At 49.5% G+C, this 18,482-nt stretch overlaps 1 protein-coding gene across 11 annotated transcripts in view; it reads left to right on the top strand.

Annotated features, from left to right (window-relative positions):
- The window catches only part of RIMBP2 (RIMS binding protein 2), a 299,129-nt gene that overhangs the window by 219,423 nt on the left and 61,224 nt on the right, over positions 1-18,482 (top strand). For all 11 annotated transcript variants that reach the window (XM_043902113.1, XM_043902114.1, XM_043902111.1 and 8 more), the window contains 2 exons: positions 1,504-1,608; positions 9,352-9,402. In XM_043902113.1, the coding sequence (XP_043758048.1) occupies positions 1,507-1,608; positions 9,352-9,402 (153 nt within the window). In that variant the 5' untranslated portion in view covers positions 1,504-1,506. The remainder of the gene's footprint in view (positions 1-1,503; positions 1,609-9,351; positions 9,403-18,482) is intronic.

Here is an 18,482-nt window from a genome sequence, read left to right as displayed (position 1 = left end):
CACCACAGAATGACTAAGCACAGCACAGCCCCATTATATCAAGACGTCTCCCGTCTGTATAACATGAACACATCCTGGCTGTCAGGTCACTGGAAGGACAGGCTGGGTCTGCAGGGACAGCAGACAAGCAGGAGGCCCATGCCCAGGAAGGGACCAGCCTCTGCCAGCTCCTCCAGGTGAGACATGTAGCTACATGTTCCCTTTTCTGAAGGAATCTGGACTTTTATGTGAAGGATCCCAATTTTTAAAATGTTGACTGCTAAATCACCTTTGGCATTTGTTGTTGTTATTGTTGTATAGTCGCTAAGTTGTGTCTGACTCTTTTACAACTCCATGACCTCTAGGCCCCCAGACTCCTCTGTCCATGGGATCCTCCAGGCAAGAATACAGGAGTGGGTGGCCATGCCCTCCTCCAGGAAATCTTCCCGACCCAGGGATCTAACCCGCGTCTCCTGCCTTAGCAGGCAGATTCTTTACTGCTGAGCCACATAGATCTCATTATAAAAAGAGAAAGAGGAAAGAAGGAAGGAAAGGCGGGAGAAATGAAGGAGAAGGGAGGAGAGGGGGAGAGGGGAGGAAGGGGAAGAAAGAAGCTAAATTCAAATGGTTTGCCATGAACTCTTCCACGAGATTCTGCCTGTGTGAAAGTTGGTCCCACCGGTGCCTTTTTTCTGCATGCTGTCATTTCTCATGGTTCCTCCCCACCAGGGTACACAGGTGGTCACTGTTAGGGGCAAGGAGGTCCTTGTGTCCTCTGATGCCCACTGATGGGTTCTTCTGGGGGATGACTTGGGTGACAAGAGATCATCAGAGTGGGGAAAAGATGCTCTGGTTAGAGGAAGGGTCCAACCCTGGGACCCCCTGCCTCGGCAGGGCACTTGCAGAGGGACCAATGGAAGGACATTTGGACTCATGGGGGGCTGAGCATCCCATTGCACAAGAGTGATCAGACAGGACCAAACCCTGAGATTCGGAGGCTCCATAGAAGTGTCAGTTTTGAATGCCTGGCAGCCACTTACCATGTGTGTCAAACAAGGAAAACTGCGTGTCGGTTTTCCCATCTGTAGAATGGGGCCAGTTACATTACCTCACTCCTATGGTTATTGCGGGTGACATTAGTTACATGGTAGTAGGAAGCTTGAAACAGTAGCCCTGTCTAGGGTAAGAGCCATACATCTTGGCTGGTATTTGCAGAAGACCTGGGGGTGGCGGGGGGGACAGAGAGGATTTTTCCAAAGAGGGAGAAGAGAGATTCACCGCCGCACAGGAACCTGCAGCTCCGCTCACGTGCTCCTGGCACGTTAAACAGAAAACGTGCACACAGGGGAGGAAGGCTCGTGGGTGTGAGGGTTTCCCCGGCTGATCCTGCCGCCCTGGGGAGAAGCCGGGGATGCAGGCGGTGAGTCAGACCAGGGAGCCGGCTGGCTGTGGGGGGACCCAGGACGCGGCTCCCTGCAGGGCGCTGGGCTGACCTGACCTGTGTGTCTCCTCCTGCCTCCCCAGCACATGCGAGAGGCCGCAGAACGGCGGCAGCAGCTGGAGTTGGAGCATGAACAAGCCCTGGCCATCCTCAACGCCAAGCAGCAGGAAATTGACCTCCTGCAGAAGGTGAGCTGGGCTGGGGCTGGGGGCCTGGGAGGAGGCAGGCAATGCGCTAGGGACCTGGAGCGTGGGTGACTGGCTGCTCTCCTGAGCCTTTTCTCACATGCTTGGGAATGACTTCTTCTTGGTGTGGAAAGATTCCCTGTGTTCTCTAGTTTCTCCTCAGTTAATTTGTGATTATGTTCTAAGCTGCAAAAATCAAAGGAAAAGCTCTAACAGTTGATGCTGGCGACATTGTAGGGAAAACGACACGCCTGTGGGTTATTAAAATGGGGTGTGAATTGCTTTATCTCTGGGGGCAAGTGACCTGACAGCATCCTTGAAAACTAAAAACACAGGTCTCTTTTGACCCTGCAACCTTCTGTTCTGGGAATATGCCTGTAAGAAACACAAGAACCAGTTCTGAAGGATGGTTTGGTTTGGTTCTACTTGGATTGTGGTCCTGCTGTGTGGGCGTAGATAATAGGATTAAACTGAATGCCGATCCGAGGGCGAGGCTGTGTGAACTGTGGGGCATCCATACCACGGAGCAGCATGACCACATTGGGAGGAAGAAATTCGGCTTATAGATGCCATCACATCAGATTTACATGATGTGTTATTAAGTGAGCAAATCAAATTTTGGGGCAATATATGTAGCATGATCTCATGAACCAAGGACAAGAGAGGGAGAAAGAGAGAGACAGGGAACACGAAAAGAAGAAAGCGAAGGAGAGGAGTAAGGACAGAAAAGATGGTAGGAAGAACAAAGGACAGAAACCAGAGGGAGGGAGAAGGGGACGGGAGGAGGGGACCAAGCAGTTCAGAAGGTGTATCCCCATGGCACCTGGGGTGGTTTGGGGACCAAGAAAGTTAGCATCCTTAATCGGCAGCCTTAGTCTTCCTGTCTCTGTCCAGATAAATCTGCGGACCCCTCCTTCAGAACCATGGGACTTGGCATCCCTGTGTATATTTCTCATTGCATTTTATTCCCGAAGCCCTGGGTCCCCCATCCATGGGAGAGCAGCCCAGCCCTTCCAGGCAGGACTCAGCTTGACCACTGATGCAGGTGGTGGTCCCAGACACCACCGCCCACCCCCGCCACAACTGGGATGAGCAGCCGACACCTCCTCCTCCTCCATCGGGTGTCGCCCCCACCCCCAGCCAGCCCCTCCAGATCTTTGATCTCAAATAAAGGACCCAGTGGCTCGCCTTATCTGGCTGGAGATCCCTATCTGTTGGAGTATTTTTCTCCTCCCAAGTTTATTAGCAGAGCGTGTAGCATCAAGCAGATAACCTCTGATGCTGTTTTCCTAATCATTTATGGAGACCTCGTGCTCAGGATAGATTTCATTAGGCTGGGGCGATAGAGACTGTCACAGTCCTTATTACCTGTCATAGTAAGTTGGCTGGCACGCTGAGAAGCAAGATTTCATTAGATGCTATCCAGAAAGGATATTGCTGGGATGCAGACAGCGATATTACTCCTGTCTTCTCCCTCTTTCTGTGCGTGAGGGACCTTCCGGTGCCTGGTACCTGCACTCCTTCACTGCATCCCTGGGAATCACGTCCCCAGGCTGGGAGCATCCAGGACAGAAATACAAATATTGTCCAGCAAGGGTGACAGGTTGGCTTTTCTTACCAGAGCATCCTTCTCTTCTAGCCTGGAGTTTTATCTATGAAGCACTTGATGCCGAGGAAAGTGCACTAGAGCCAAGTCCATTATTCTGCTCCCAGTGTCCCTCTTGAGCGTCATCCAGCTTCCTTTGCTTTTGCTTTTTTTTTACCCCCTGAATTCATCCTTGCCTCTATTTTGGACACACTGATGCTTCCTCGGGAGGTGGGGGGGGGGGTGCGGAGCAGAGGAAGAAAATCTAACGAAGGGTGAATGTACAAACCCTGTATTTTCATAGAGCTCTGATTTTTAAAATAAAAAAAAGTATTCGAAGAGAAAGGTTGAGACTTGAATGGAACGAGATTGGTGAGTTCTTTCCAGAGTTCACGTCTCTGTTCGATTTCCAGCACGGACAGCCCTGTCCATTTGCTGTCTGGATCACTCAGTCATTCATTCACTCATCAGCACGTGCTTGCTGGCTGCCACCTATATGTTGGCTGCTCAGCCGTTGTTCTGGAAACCAGGAATGCAGTGCAGAGTTGGACAGGACCTCTGGCTTACAGAGGGAGAGTAAGTGAACAAGTCATGAAGAGCTAAAAAGTTCAGATGCCAGGGGAATGCCATAAAGGAGACACACGGAATGAAGATTGATGAGGACAATGACTTTATATGGGGTGCAGTGGAAATGAGTGGCAGACACCTATTATAGAAATGCTCATATCCTATGGAAGGCCAAATTCTAGCCCTGTCCCTCTACCATGATAAAAGTCACCAGAGCGCTCTGAGTTCCAGTTTGATTATCATGAGACAGCAACGTGAGATAGTTCCTAGAAGCTGTCTACAGTCCCATTGACTACAAGTCCCATTATTTATTTTTATTGGAGTATAGTTGATTTGTGGCTTCCCAGGTGGCGTTGTGGTAAACAACCTGCTTGCCAACGCAGGAGACTTAGGAGATGCAAGTATGACCCCTGAATCAGGAAGATCTCCTGGAGAAGGGCGTGGCAACCCACTCCAGTACTCATGTCTGGAAAATCCCTTGGACAGAGGAGCCTGGTGGGCTACAGTCCATGGGGTCACAAAGAGACACAACTGAAGTGGCTTAGTACACACACACATAGTTGATTTATAATGTGTTAATTTCTGCTGTGCAGAAAAGTGATTCAGTTATATCCCTATATATATATTCTTCTTATAATATGCTTTCCCATTTTGGTTTATCCCAGGAGATTGTTATAGTTGTCTGTGCACTACAGTAGGACCTTGTTTATCCATTCTATACATAGTAGTTTGCATCTGCTCATCCCAAACTCCCAATCTGTCCCTCCCCTAATCCTCCTCTCCCTTGGCAACCACCTTCTGTTCTCTATGTCCTTGAGTCTGTTTTTGTTTCATAGGTAGGTTCATTTGTGTCATATTCTAGATTTCACTTGTAAGTGATATCATATGGTGTTTGTCTTTCTCTGTCTGACTTATTTCACTTAGTATGATCATCCCTGAGTTGCATCCGTGTTGCGGCAAATCCCATTACAGGATTTCTTGAACGCTCTCCTGTGGGACCCAGCTTCATCTCAGCAATGCCATGGCTTTTGCTAAATCACCTGTGTGCGGATGTCCTGCTCAGTGGTTAGTGTCCTGCCCTCCTCCTCTTTGACCCAGAGGCACACTTTGAGAGGGTCTATCTTCCCAACCCCTAGGCTTCCAGGATCCTACCCTCTTCCAGTTTTCTCCTTCCTCACAGAAGCCCTGTAAGCATCCTCAAGACTCAGCCTGCAATCCACGCCTCTTTTTTTATATTTTTTATTTATTTATTTGGTTGTGCTGGGTCTTCCTTGCTGCACAAGGGCTTTCTCTAGTTGCAGTGAGCGGAGGCTACTCTGGTTGTGGTGCTTGGACTTCTCATTGCATTGGGTTCTCTTATTGTGGAGCATGAGCCCTAGGGTGCATGGGCTTCAGAAGTTGTGGCTCCCAGACTCTAGAGCACAAGCTCAATAATTGTGGTGCTCAGACTTAGTTGCTCAGCAGCAATGTGGGATCTTCCTGGATCATGGATGGAATTTGTGTCTCCTGCATTGGCAGGCAGATTCTTTACCACTGAGCCACCCGGGAATCCCTCACATCTCTTCTTGATCTCCACTGCTCCCTCCGTGACCTTGTCTGGTTCCATGGGTGTGATTGCCATCTGTGTGCCGACTCCCACATGTGGATCTCCAAGTTGGATTCCACCGAACCCCACTTCTTTGGTCCAACTGGATGCCCGGCTTGCATGATCTCAAACGTCCTGTCCCAAGCTGAAGTCCATTCCGTCCTCAGCAAGGCATGCTCTGCACATCTTGCCAGGCTCTGCAAAGGGCAGTGTTTCCTTTTTGGTACAGCCTTTCCTTTTCCCCTGGAGTGAATTGCCTCTTTCTGTGTGTTTGCTCAGTCTCCTGTGTGCTCATCACTCTCTTATTTCAAACTTTATGCCAGAGCATTAAAATTTCTCTCAAGACCATCAGACTCCTCGGAGGATGTTTTCATTCCATTTTCCTCTGAGACATCCTGCCTGGAGCCCAGTGTCATCTTCCAGTCCAGGATGGTTGCCCCAGAGGCTGGATGCTAAACTGGGTCTAGAAATGCCCTTTACCATCATCTTAGGAATCCCCTTGACACCACTCTGTACTTTGTGGGATTTGCTTCTTCCCAGACCCTGAAATTTTCTTTTTCTTGATGTACAGCATGTGTGTAAGGAAGCCGGGGATATATCTTCCCATGAAATGCAAGTGGATTTTCCGACCCTGTGTAGTCCTTGGAGATCACTTTGTGGTTTCAGCTTCACCTCTGGACTTGACCACCCTAAGGAAGGTCCAGGCTTTCAGGGACCCAGCTGATGTCAGGGACCCAGAACTTTCTCCAGGGAACCTCTCCCTCCTCCCTGGAAGTTCAGCTCTTCTCTCTGCTCAATCTGGTAATTAGGAGAAGCAAGGGAAATAGTGGGCAAGTGAGAACACCTGTTGAATTGAAGAGTGGATGAATGATCAAGCTGCCCGAGGCTATTCTAGTGGGAGTCAAGGTGAGATAAGACCATTGGCCAACCCTTATTTCTGGTAGCTGGTGGAGATGTAAGCTTAAAAAAAACATGGAAATCCAAGCAGATAGAGTCCTGTCTACGAGGACTTTTCCACAGGACACCTGCTTCATGGAGATCACTGAACCAGGAGCTTGGCCGAGAATCATCACTTTCATTCATTCGGCAAACAGTCCTTGAGCATCGCATGTCGGCTGTGTGACGGCTAAGTACACAGCAGTGAGCCAGGCTGTGAATATAGTCTATGGACAATGACAATGATAATAAAAGCTACACCATGAACATTTGTTCTCAGTGTAGCATATTCTGGGCCCGGTACCTGGCAGGCATCTGTCGTCTTATTTAAGCCCCTGCCCACCTCTGACTCCTCCTGTCCTATCGCCCTTCCTCCAGCCACACTGACCTCCTCTCTGTGACCCAGACATCCCCCTCTCTGCTCTTTCCTGAGAATGCCTGGCCCCCAGATAATGACAGAGCTGGCTTACTGTTGTTATGGGAGTCTCTCCCGGCTGCCCTGCCTGAATGGACTTCATCACCCTGCTCTGGCATTCTCTGCCACTCACCCCCTTTAGTGATGCCACTTACTCATTGTTGTCTGCATCCCAAGTGGAGGTCTGCACTCTCAGGACATTGCCTGACACAGAGCAGGTACTCAACAAGTGATGCTTGGGAACTTTGAATGAATGAATGAATGAATGAACAGAGATACTCAGGAACTTTGAATGAATGAATATGGATGAATGAATGAATAAATGCAGTAAAGACCTAGTAAGACTCCATTAATTGGTCCTGTAACATTACCAGGATAACTGATGGTAAGTTCCAGGCCATTCTTGGTAAGTGTCTATTGAATGTGTGAGTGGTGACAGCAATCAGCTCTCACTGTAACCTGTGGGATGCAAGTCCCCTCACAGATGCAGGACCTGAGGTTAGACAGCATGGTCCGGGTCCCCTGGAGGCCTGACTCCAGAACCCTAGTGTTTCTCTAGGGAACCGGTGAGCAGAGTCCAGTCGCTCTAACTGCTTCCATTTCCTGTGTGGGTTACATCCTCATCTTATTACAAGTAGCAGTTATAATCTCAGTGCATGAGCAAAACTGTCCACATTTAAAATTCATCTGCAAATGCTACTGTTGTTTTAAATTCCTCCTGTGCGGGAAACAAAGGCTCCCAGGCTTAAGGCCATTATTGACATGCACACTGCTGATAGAAACAAACTTACCCTGCAGCTCATAAAACTGCTTTGCCTCCATGTCAAATGCTTCCTTTGCATGTTTTGGATTTAGTTGTGTATGGATAGCAGGGACATCTCAAGCTGACCTTCTGAGTTCATTCAGTGTCTTGATTTCTCCTACGATGCATGCCTGGGATATTGATCGACACTCACGGCTTTCTCAGCTCTGTGGAACCCAGGGGCCTGATTTGAGGATCTGTACGTGCCGTAGTTTAGTTCCATGAATCTCACTGTTTTTTTCTGTGGAGTTGATATTAACAGCACCTGTAAATGACCCCCACCCACTCTCATCTCATCCCACCCCGCATCCATACCCCCAACCCCATCACCAAGGTGCCTGGGAGCTTATTACTCTGAGTGTTACATGCCCGTCTGTCCCAGCCAAACGACCAAACCTTTGGCAGCAGGAAACCTACGTCCCTTTTGAACAGTTACCCATCCCCTGAAATAGGTGTGTTTGCTGCCATGTTAACTCACCCCCTGGACATTTCATCCCTGGATGACAGGCCCCTTCTTCTGACAGTAGGACTGTTGGTCTCCCTAGGAGTCAGAGTCCCTCTCAAGTCTAATGTGTTCTGTAGGAAACCGTGAAGGTCTCAGCCTCCCCATGTGCTGGCGGTGGCCCCCAAAATGAGCCTCGCTGAAGCTGTCGCCTAGATTCTGCAAGAATTCAGCACTGCCAATTTTAACTGTTAATTTTAGCTATCTATTCTGATTGCCCAAATGGCCCAGCTTGCAAGTAGCCTACGAAAACGAACTCCTGATTTGCGCTTGAAGCCAGAAACGAAGTTGTTACTGCCAGCTTGGCTGTGTTTTAACAGCCTGCGATGGAGTTTTTGGTTGTTTTTCATTCTGCCGGTTGAAAACTATCTTTGACTCAAGTGGTTCAATGGTGGTGTTATTTATATAATCCCTGTATGTTCTCTAGCTGTTTTGTCTCCCCCCACCCCCCGCCACAACCCCATTTCATGATTTATTGTCGCTCTTGTTTTTGCTTTGAAAGGAACAATTTTGAGCCTGTGAAGACTGAGCTGGATTCAAGAATGGTCGAGTTAATTTGCTGGGTTCTATTCACTTCCCCAGCTCTTAAAAACCTCATTGGAAATATGTGCGAATGAAATGCATGTGAATGAACACTATGGAAATATCAGGCTACTTCTCGCTTTTAGTCGGTGCTGGGGAAGCCAAGCCTTTCCCTCTTTCCGACTAATGGAAGTTTTCAAGTGAGAAATAGAAGCTGTTAAGACAGCTCTCACTGGCTTATTTATGATATCCAACTCTTCTCTTTATTATTCTCCAGCCACCTGGAGAATCTATTCCTCCAGAACTGAGAATCCTAAATGTAAATCTCAGTTTAACAGATGGACTCTTTCTTGTCTGTCATATGCTTAGTTGTGTCTGACTTTTTCGACCCCATGGACTGTAACCTGTCAGGCTCCTCTGTCCATGGGATTCTCCAGGCAAGAATACTGGAGTGGGTTGCCATGCCCTCCTCCAGGGGATCTTCCCAATCCAGGCATCGAACCCACTTTTCTTACATCTCCTGCATTGGCAGCCGGGCTCTTCACTAGTGCTACCCTCATACATCAGTCCAATCTCATCAGCCTCTCCATTCTCTGCCAGATGAGGGGTGCTTTTCACTTTTTACAAAGAGCATCAAACCCAACCCAAATCCATTCCATCTTGCCCAAAGGAAGGAAAAAAAATGAGAACTGATTTAGACCCTGAGAATGTTGGGGCTTGTTAAAAGAATGAATATCAATGCCCCACACCCCCTGATAACTTAGACATTAATTCTGTTGTCTTTTTCCCTCTGTAAACGTTCACTCTTCTGTCTTTTTTCATCATCCAAAAGGCTCAGGTTGAAGCTAAGAAAGAACATGAAGGTGCAGTGCAGCTGCTAGAGGTAAGTGAGCCAGCCCTGCTGGCTTCCCGGGGGTGAGTGAGCTCAGGGCATGCTGTGTTAATGCTTTGTAAAGTAGTAACCGACCTTTACTGAGTGCCCACTGGGTACCCATTACTCCTGCTGCTTACATATCCTCCCATGTCGTCCTGGCAAGCAGACTATCAGATTGGTATCATTATGAGTCCCATTTTTACATGTGAGGAAGTGGGGCCCAGAGAGGTTAAGCAGTTTTCCTGTGGCCACACAGCCAGCATCAGAACTGCGGGTCTCAGAGGTGGTCTGCTCTCCTCTGATTGGATGGGAAGCAGGCAGGGCGAGCCTGCTTCTTTGCAGGAGAAAGGGAAGTGGATCATTCCTACCAGTGTCAGGTGAGTGAGGGTAATTTAAGGAACAGCGCTAAGCCTGAGGAAGTACCTGGCATCTGGGGAGGCGTTTGCAGATTTAGAGAAAGGATGGAGAAGGGAGTTGCAGCAGTGAACTCAGTCAAGGAGCGGCCACGGGCACTGTCCTCATGAGCGCAGTGGGAGTCACCCTCCCCAGCCACCCGGAGGCCTTTCTCACCAGCTCTGATGGTGGGGGCTTGGCAGGAGACGGGTGACGTGTCAGAATCACTCTTCTGCCCCCAGTTGGTGGCCTCCCGTATTCTCGGGAGTGGAGGAAACTCCTGGGGTCCCCCGGGGGCCTTTGCAGTCTGCATGCCTCATACATAATAAATGGACATAAGGAATCTCCCTGTTGAAGACAGAGGTCCCCCAATTACTGACCCCTCACTCAAGACACAACAGCAGGAGGGGGTGGCTGCACAGTATGGGGTGGCCCCACAAGCCCTCCTCCCCTAGTTCTAGTCCATCCAGAAAGGCCAGGAGGGCCTCTCCCCTGAGCCTGCGTCTCTGCATATGGGAAACGCCTGTCCTCTTTAAGATGACCTTGTCTCTTGTCCCCCGGGCAGCTGCACGACCACTTAAAACAGAATATGTGCATCTCTTATATTGCCTTTTAAAATCTATTCCTCCCCCAGGAAATGGTTTCATCATTATCATCATATATATTAAAATTGATTTTTTTGAAAGCGTCCATTAGCTAATGAATATCTGGAGGGCTGGGAGTGATAAATAGCAGGTGGGAAAATATATAACCCGGGAGAGTGGAAACAGACCTCCCAATGGCCATACATCTCCCTGAAACGGCATTTCATTCCCCTCGCAGAATCACCCACCGCTGTTTGATTTGCATAGTCTTCTGGCTGGAGGTCCAGTTTCTTTTCTTCCCCTCACCCCAAGCTCATCGATTTGATGGTCTGTGTTGTTTTAATCCGCCTTCTGAGCTGCCGCCCTGTGACAGGCCCGCTGAGGTCACGTCACCCGGGGCTGGTGCAGGGTGCAGGCCCCAACACGTTGGGGGCGGGTATAATGTGCTTTGGTTGGGAAAACAGAGAAGGCCACACAGATGGGCTGAGAACCTGGTTTTTCTTTTATTCACAACGTCTTCCTGTCATTGTGTTTTGCTTTGCTCTTTACCCAGAACACGCTGGACAGCATGCAGGTATTTTAGCGAGTGATGTCCTCCCCTCCCATGTGCTTGGTGAAATTTTGTTCCATGAGTGGACCGGCCATGTGCCCCTGGGCCAGCTCCATCTCCCTCTTCTTCTGAACATGGGCAGCTTCTGATGCAGTCCTGGGTGCCTGGCTCTCCCTGGGGTGGGGGAAGCCGAGGAGCTCCTCGTGGGAGTTCTGCCCCAGGGAGAAGCTTTAATCCAGGCATTGGGGCCCAGGGTTCTGTCCACTGTGAGTGATGAGCGAGCCCAGCGAAGCCGGCTTCCATCCTCAGGCTGGAAGGATGTTCTGTGAATTCAGATGACCGCGGGGAGGAGAATTGTCAGGATGATTCTGGCCTTGGGCCAGCCGCATGCTTGCACGGCCGAGAGCCCAGAATTCAGTGGGTCATCAGTATTCACGCCTTGCACCTGAGTGGTCCCCTTGCTCTCCTGTGTCATGGGCGGGCAGTGGCTTCTCCAGCAGTGGAGGGGCTCTTCCTTATTCTTCTCACAGGCAGCCACCTGGGGAAGAAGGGAGATGAACTGTCTCTCCAAACAGGGTTTTGAGCCTTTTCTAAAACTCTGAGTTTGGCCGTGAATTTGTAGAACTGATGATGACTTTACTCACTCTTGGGTTGTTCTCAACATGGGCTTTCCGGACCCTCAGTATCGGTATCACCTGGGAGCTCGTTAGAACACAGATCCTCAGTTTCTGCCTGCGACCTGCTGGAGCAGAAATCCGGGGTGGGGCACAGATGTCTGTGTTTTAACCAACCCTCCCAGGCAGTTTAAGAAGCGTTGTTTAGAGAGCCTGCTAGGCTGGTTACAGGAAGGAGAAGTAGCTGAAGGAGTAGGGCGCTGGGAATCTTGGCCAATCCTGGCTCAGCGCCTTCGTAACTGGAAGTGTTGACCAAGAACAGCCTGAGCGAGTCCCCGCCACCGGGTCCTCAGGAGCATCTTTAGCAGGAAGTTCATGTTCTCCATGCCTGACTTCAGTGAGCCCCTCTACTGAGCAGAAAGACCCACTTCCTGGCACAGCTAGGGATAACAGAGTGATAGAGAAGGGCTGCCCTGGAAGCAGTGTTAGGTTAAAACCCCTCGGAACACTCACATGCACACATCTGGTTCTGTGGACGTCTCAGTCCTGTTTTCTGATGAGTGAGCAGCCAGGATGTTTGCGGGTGAGAGGAGGGGTCTTTATTCCTGGTCAGGACACCTGAGGACTGATTCGGGCTGGCTTGGCGGGCTGAGCAAAGACAAGGATCAAGAGTCAACTGAAAACACCTTTCCAGAATTGGGATGGAGAGCTCTGCTTGCAAACCCAACAACCTAAGAGCAGGTGGTAGTTACGTAGCTTCCTCGACGCTTTGTAAAGTTCAGGACAAAGAAGCAAAAGAAAATAGCCGTAACAACAACAGTGCCAACGGCAGTGTCTATTGAATCCTTCTCAGCTGGGCATTGTTCAGAATGCATCTGTGGGTTACCTAGGAGATGACAGTCATATTGTCCCTCTCATCTCCATGACAACCGGGGGAACTGAGGCATCGTCAGGAGAAATGACTTCCCAAAGCCTCAGGGGCAGATGGCCAGGGGCAGAATCTGGATGCCAACCCCAGGAGTTTGGCGCCAGAATCCAAAATCTCCACCACTGTGTGGCAGCATCCTCTGACCTCGGAATCCTGACCTCCCTGCAAGCCAGGGTCAGCTCTCCTGCCACCAAAAGGTGGATTGGCTCCCGCAGCAGCCAGACTCAGAAACACTGGGCAAACAGCTCACCCTGAGCTCTGGGCATCAGCAGAGACAGGAGCGCACATCATGTGGTCACGAGTGACAAGTGTGATGGAATTTAATCCTTTTAATACCGCCCAGGTAGGTTGATAGCATCCTCCTCATTTCATTGAGGAGACAACCAAGGCACAGAGATGCTGACCTACCTGCCAAGGACACACAGCTCCTAAGAGCAGAGCAAGGGCCCTGAGGGTCCACAGGTAACACCACATCAAGTTGCTGAGAAAGTCAAGTGCAAAGAAGAAATGGTCCATGACTGTAGGGCTGATAAATCATAACACCTGCTGGGCTGGGAGGCAGTGAGCTCCGGGATCCATTGCAGGGGGCATCTTCGCCCGTAATGAGCTGGTACCCACCTGTGTGTCTCAGTACTGAGGCTTTGTGTGTGCGCCTCGTGTGGTTTGTGGCTAATTATTCAGGGCTCCTAGGGTTTGTTGGCCACTTCCTGGACCAAGACGTCCACCTGCAGGTGATGCCAGAAGGAACCTGAACAGGTTCCCTTCATCCCCGAGTCTCATCCAAGAGCAGTTAGGGCCCTGAATCTCAAGGTGGGGGTCAGCATCTGGGCTGCCCAGTGACTTTTATGGGTCCTGGGCTCCTTTTGCTTTCATAGGGCCCTTCCTCCCTTAAGATATTAAAAATTATATTTTACATCTGCTTGGGTACAAAGACGAATGTAATCCAGCTTGGATTCATTATTATACGTATTCATTTCCCCCCTGATTTTAAAGGACATTAAAATGAAAACTTTGCCACAGGTCCCTAAACAAGGCCTCAGGTACCATGCTGCTGCCTGTCTTATGTTAAGATAATCAGTGATCATCTGATGAGGAAGTGTTCTTGTGGTTAAATAAATCTGTTTTGTCCCATCAAACAGATGACCTTAGTCTCTGATCTCTTGGTCTCTTGGTGTAAGTCAGGTTAGGCGCAGGTGTATTGTAGTAACAAACACCAAAATATTGCACTCTGCACAAGGGTTCATTTCTTGCCACTGCAGATATAGGAATCCTCCATGAAGCTTCCCTCCACATGGTAACTCAGGGATCCAGGATCCCTGTATCTTGAGGCTGTGCCAGCCAGAGCATATGGCTTCCTGATCACCGTGGTGTCAGGGAGAGCTCTTCTGTGTCTCAGCTATAGAGGCAACAGGTGTCACCTCTGTTTCTGGGTCACCAGCCAGAGCTAGTGACCTGCAGGAGAGGCTAGGAAGAGCAGTCACCCTGAGTGGGGGTGCTGTGGCATGGCTCTGCCACGTCTGAATTCTGGAGTCCGTACAAGGCAGTGCAATTTTGCTACTAAAGTGTGACAATATTAGCCAAGTTGAGAATCTGAGAAGTGCTCAGATAAAGAAGCTTGAACTGAATGTTCTGCATTTTAATCTCTTAAGAATTCTCTTTCCCCCAGTAATTGTGGTGGGCATGGGTTCTCTGCCTCCTGGGAATAACCTTGGCAACCCTGTACCCATGAGTCTTAGCAGGAAGACAAGGTTGTTAGGAACAAAGAAACTGGGATGCTCAGGTGTTTGGGGGTTCAGCTGACTCCAGCTTCATCTCCCTAATGCTCCCCATCTCACTGCAGTTGGTACCTTGAGGGCAAAAGCCACAGTCAACAGGCAGCCCTGGGTTCTGAGGTCCCACTTGTGAAATGTATTTATCTGCACACAGGGCATCTCTGTGCCGAATGCATGTCTGTACAGAAGCAAAAGACTCTAATGATCCAGACCCACTGGTGCAGAATTCACTACGTTTTAGTTGGATTTGATAAAGGCATTCATCATGTGAACTAAAACAAATGTTTAAGACAGTTGTGTTTTAATAATGCTCAATCAATACACATTATAGGATGCAAAACATTAAAGAGTCATCTTCACCAGAGTCTCCCTTTGGTTATTACTTTGTTACATTTTAGTATCAAGATGACATCATCCTGTAAAGATTCTAGAGTTCAGAGCAGTCACTTGTCCTGGAATCCAGAGCCAGTTTAGATGAATTGATGGGGTTTGTCTGTGTATATGTAGCTACATGCAAGATCTGGTGCAGGTGTAGGTATGAAACTGGCAGTTAGAGGGTATTTCTTAACTGAACATCACCATGAAAGAGGGCTTCCCAGGAGGCACTAGTAGTAAAGAACTCGTCTGCCAATGCAGAAGACAGAAGAGACCTGGGTTTGATCCCTGGGTCAGGAAGATCCCCTGGAGGAGGGCATGGCTACCGCTCCAGTATTCTTGCCTGGAGAATTCCCATGGACAGAGGAGCCTGGTGGGCTACAGTCCAGAGGGTCTCAAAGAATCAGATACAATTGAAGAGATTTGGTAGTGCACCGTGATGCCATCTGAGAAGCAAGGGTGATTGAGTCACTAGTTAACTGACTTCTGGTAGTATCCTTTGCCCATAGAGGACAAAAGATCTTAGCTTCTGTTTATGGAGCCCCTACCGTGCCTGTGAGAGTCTGGACTTAATAGTTTGTTATTGTCCTGGAAGGCAAGTTTCTCCCCCATTTTACAGATGAAGAGACTGAGGCCCAATGCGCTTCTGTGACTTGCCTCCAGGTCCCCTGAGTGAATGAGAGGGAGGTCGACAATCTAGACACAGCCCAGAGCCTGGAGTCAGACAGGCTTACATCTGTCCTGCCACTTCCTGGGTATGTGACCTTGGTCTTTAGTCCATCTGGCCTTGTTTTCTCATTCATATAATGGGCTCCACCAACTTACCCCTGGAGTCTCTCTGGCCATCAGCAATCATGCCTAGAAAGCCCCCAGCAGGGCCCAGCACATAGCAGGTTTTCAGTAAATAATAAATAGTGTCACAAAGCTTGTTTACACATAAAGATACTGCACGGAACAGCTTACTCCCGAATCACTGCTACGCAGCGACCCAGCCCTGCTGAGACGCCCCTGACCCCCAGCTTTGCTATGTTAAGTATTGAGAGGTGACCGTGTCCCTGGATTCTCAGAACGGTCCTGGTTTGGACACATTAGAGGGCACAACCCCCCTACTGATTCGCTGCTTTTTACAAAGCCCAGAAGTTTTTCAGATGAAAAATCCAGGGTGGAGGACCTTGGGAGTGCTAGCAGGCACGTCTTTAGATGTATTTTCCTTCATCTTTATAAATACCCACAGCCAAATTTGCAAGTCTCCGCTATTTATCCCAATTAGAGTTTACTTGCCCGATGACTGTGCCATCTGCTCCTGCTGCGGTCAGAAACGCAGCCGCCCTCCGCTCCTGATGCTGCAGGTGGTGGGTCTCTGGGGTGGGAGAAGCGGAGCCGGGGATGGAGACATGCAAGCAGCCGGGTTAACACATGTGGGTGCGGTTCTGCCCCACCAGCCTTGCCACCCAAGCTGGAGGGATGGTGCCCTGCATCCTGAGGTCAATATTGACATCCCAATAAGCCAGCCAGGGCTGATCAGTGGGGTTGCTGTTTTCTCTCTGCATCAGTTGGAAGTGGTTCCTTCTGGTAGTGGCTCAGGTGTCATGGGAGGGACTCTGCCCCAGCTGCCGGGCTCAGCATCAGAGACCCAGCCTCTGCCATCTGCAGCCAGGCCCTGAGAGTGTGTCCACAGTGGAGGCTCTGGAGGAAAACCTGCCTCCTTCCTGGAAGAGGGAAACAGCAGGAAAGCCTGGGGAAGTCTCCAGAGGGAGCACTCACTTATGAGACATTCTTTGGGTTTCCTGGGTCCCTTTGTCTCATCCACTAGCCATTCGGACCTTCTCTCCCTGAAATTAGTGAGAAAAGGCATCTGGCAGCTGCCTGACTTCTAGGAACCAGCATCCTTGTTGCCTTGAAGCCATGTCCTCAGATACCCAGAGGAGAAACAAAGCGAGGAACTGAAAAGAGGGATAAACACTTAGGTGTGATCACACAGGACTCTTAGAATCTTTGGGGTAGAAATGTGAGGTGAGAGGGGGTTAGCCCTACATCTTCACCACCAGGTCACCATGGAAGCAAGTCTCAGACCACACTGTCACACCTGTGCAGGCGTGTGTTACAAAGCCCTTGTTGATGGGGAGGCAAAAGCAGCACTTTGTCCTTCTCTGCCCTCTTGGGAACCTCCTCCACCAGCACCCACGGAAACTGAGGAGAAGAGTGGGAGTTCAATATCTGCAAAATAGCTCAAAGATATTGTGTGTATCCATTGATGGGGAACCAGGACCCTGCCCCAAGGCTGCACTATTGTTTCTCTTGACTGTTTCTCCCTCCCTTCCCTAATTAACAACTATTGGAATCTGCCTCCTGGAACTCAGGGAAGGTCATGGAGGCTGAATGAAGATTATTTCCTATAAATCAAAGAAACAGGGGACACAAGGCTCCTTTGTGTCCAGGGGCCCCACAGGGCCCTGCTCGGTATCAGCTCCTGCCCAGGGCTCTGTCTCCAGGTGCCTCGAATGCCTGACCCCGTGTGGGCTCCTGAGACCTTGGCCGCTCTTAACCCTCCAGGCTCCTAATCTGATGTCCCCACACACCAGCTACTCATCCACCGCCTTCGAGATTTTTCTCTGTATCTGCCTGCCACCTACACAGTTATTTCATATTTTCTTTAAATCTGTGCACTTTCTAAAATTCTATTTTGAAATAATTTGAGATTCACAAGAAGTTACGAAAATAACACAGATGGTTGCTGCATAACTTCACCCAGCTCCCCATGGATAGCATCGTAGGTGACTGGAGCAGTTGAGACCCGGCAGTAGATGTGGGCACAGTGTCAGTAGCCGAACTACAAACAGTCACTCTTTGTCCTTCCTCTGGTGATAAATTCCATGGGATTTGATGGTGCATATGGAGTCACATACCACCATCAGGAGTACAGATGGCTCCACCCCACCAAAGTCACATCCTCATGTTCCTTTTTTTTTTGTGTGTGTGTGTGGTTGCCCTGGGTCTTCGTTGCTGTGTGCAGGCTTTCTCTGGTTGTGGTGAGTGGGGGCTACTCTTTGTTGTTGTGCACAGGCCTCTCATTGTGGTGATTTCTTTTATTGTAGATCCTGGACTCTAGAGCACAGGCTCAATGATTGTGGCTCACAGGCTTAGTTGCTCCACGGCATGTGGAATCCTCCTGGACCAGGGGTCGAACCCGTGTCCTCTGCATTGGCCTGTGGATTCTTATCCACTGGACCACCAGGGAAATGTTACTTCTTAAAAGTCAGACCCTTCCCCCAACTCCAGACCCTGACAACCTCTGATCAGCTCTCCATCACTTTAATTTTATTATTTCGTAAAAGTTGCATCAATGAAAAATCTGTTTTTTGAGTTAGGTCATTTTTATATACACACAGAGGACATACACATGAAGGATTTGATGGCCAGTTGCATTTTTCTCATGCACATTAAAATGAGAATGTGGCCATTTAAATAGTGTTGTATCCTTCTACAATCACTTCACACCCCCTCACCCCCCATCCCCCACACATACACTACCATGGCAGCTGGTGGCACACCTGGATGGACAGGGGATCTCAGGGCTCTTCTAGTGCCCTTTTAACCCGAGGCTGTTGGCAGCTGCTTTTCCCCACCTGAGGACCTTGGAGCAAAAGCTCCGCCTTGGAGCAAAAGTCTCTTCTTCAGGACTGAGCCCAAAAGAACCAGAGCTCTTGGCCTTGAGGCTTCTGAAATTGCTATCCTGGGTCAGAGCTGCTTCCTGGCAGGTCCTGCATCTTTGTGATGGGGGACCCAGGCGGGGGGCAGATTGCTCCAAGTCCACACCTGTCCCCAGAGGAGCCCAGTGTCTCTTCTGTGCTGTCCTCTGTGGAGACAGCCATC

This window comes from Cervus elaphus, chromosome 5, assembly GCF_910594005.1.
Source record: "Cervus elaphus chromosome 5, mCerEla1.1, whole genome shotgun sequence".
NCBI classification, from domain to species: Eukaryota; Metazoa; Chordata; class Mammalia; order Artiodactyla; family Cervidae; genus Cervus; species Cervus elaphus.
This window is presented reverse-complemented; position numbering and strand designations above follow the sequence as displayed.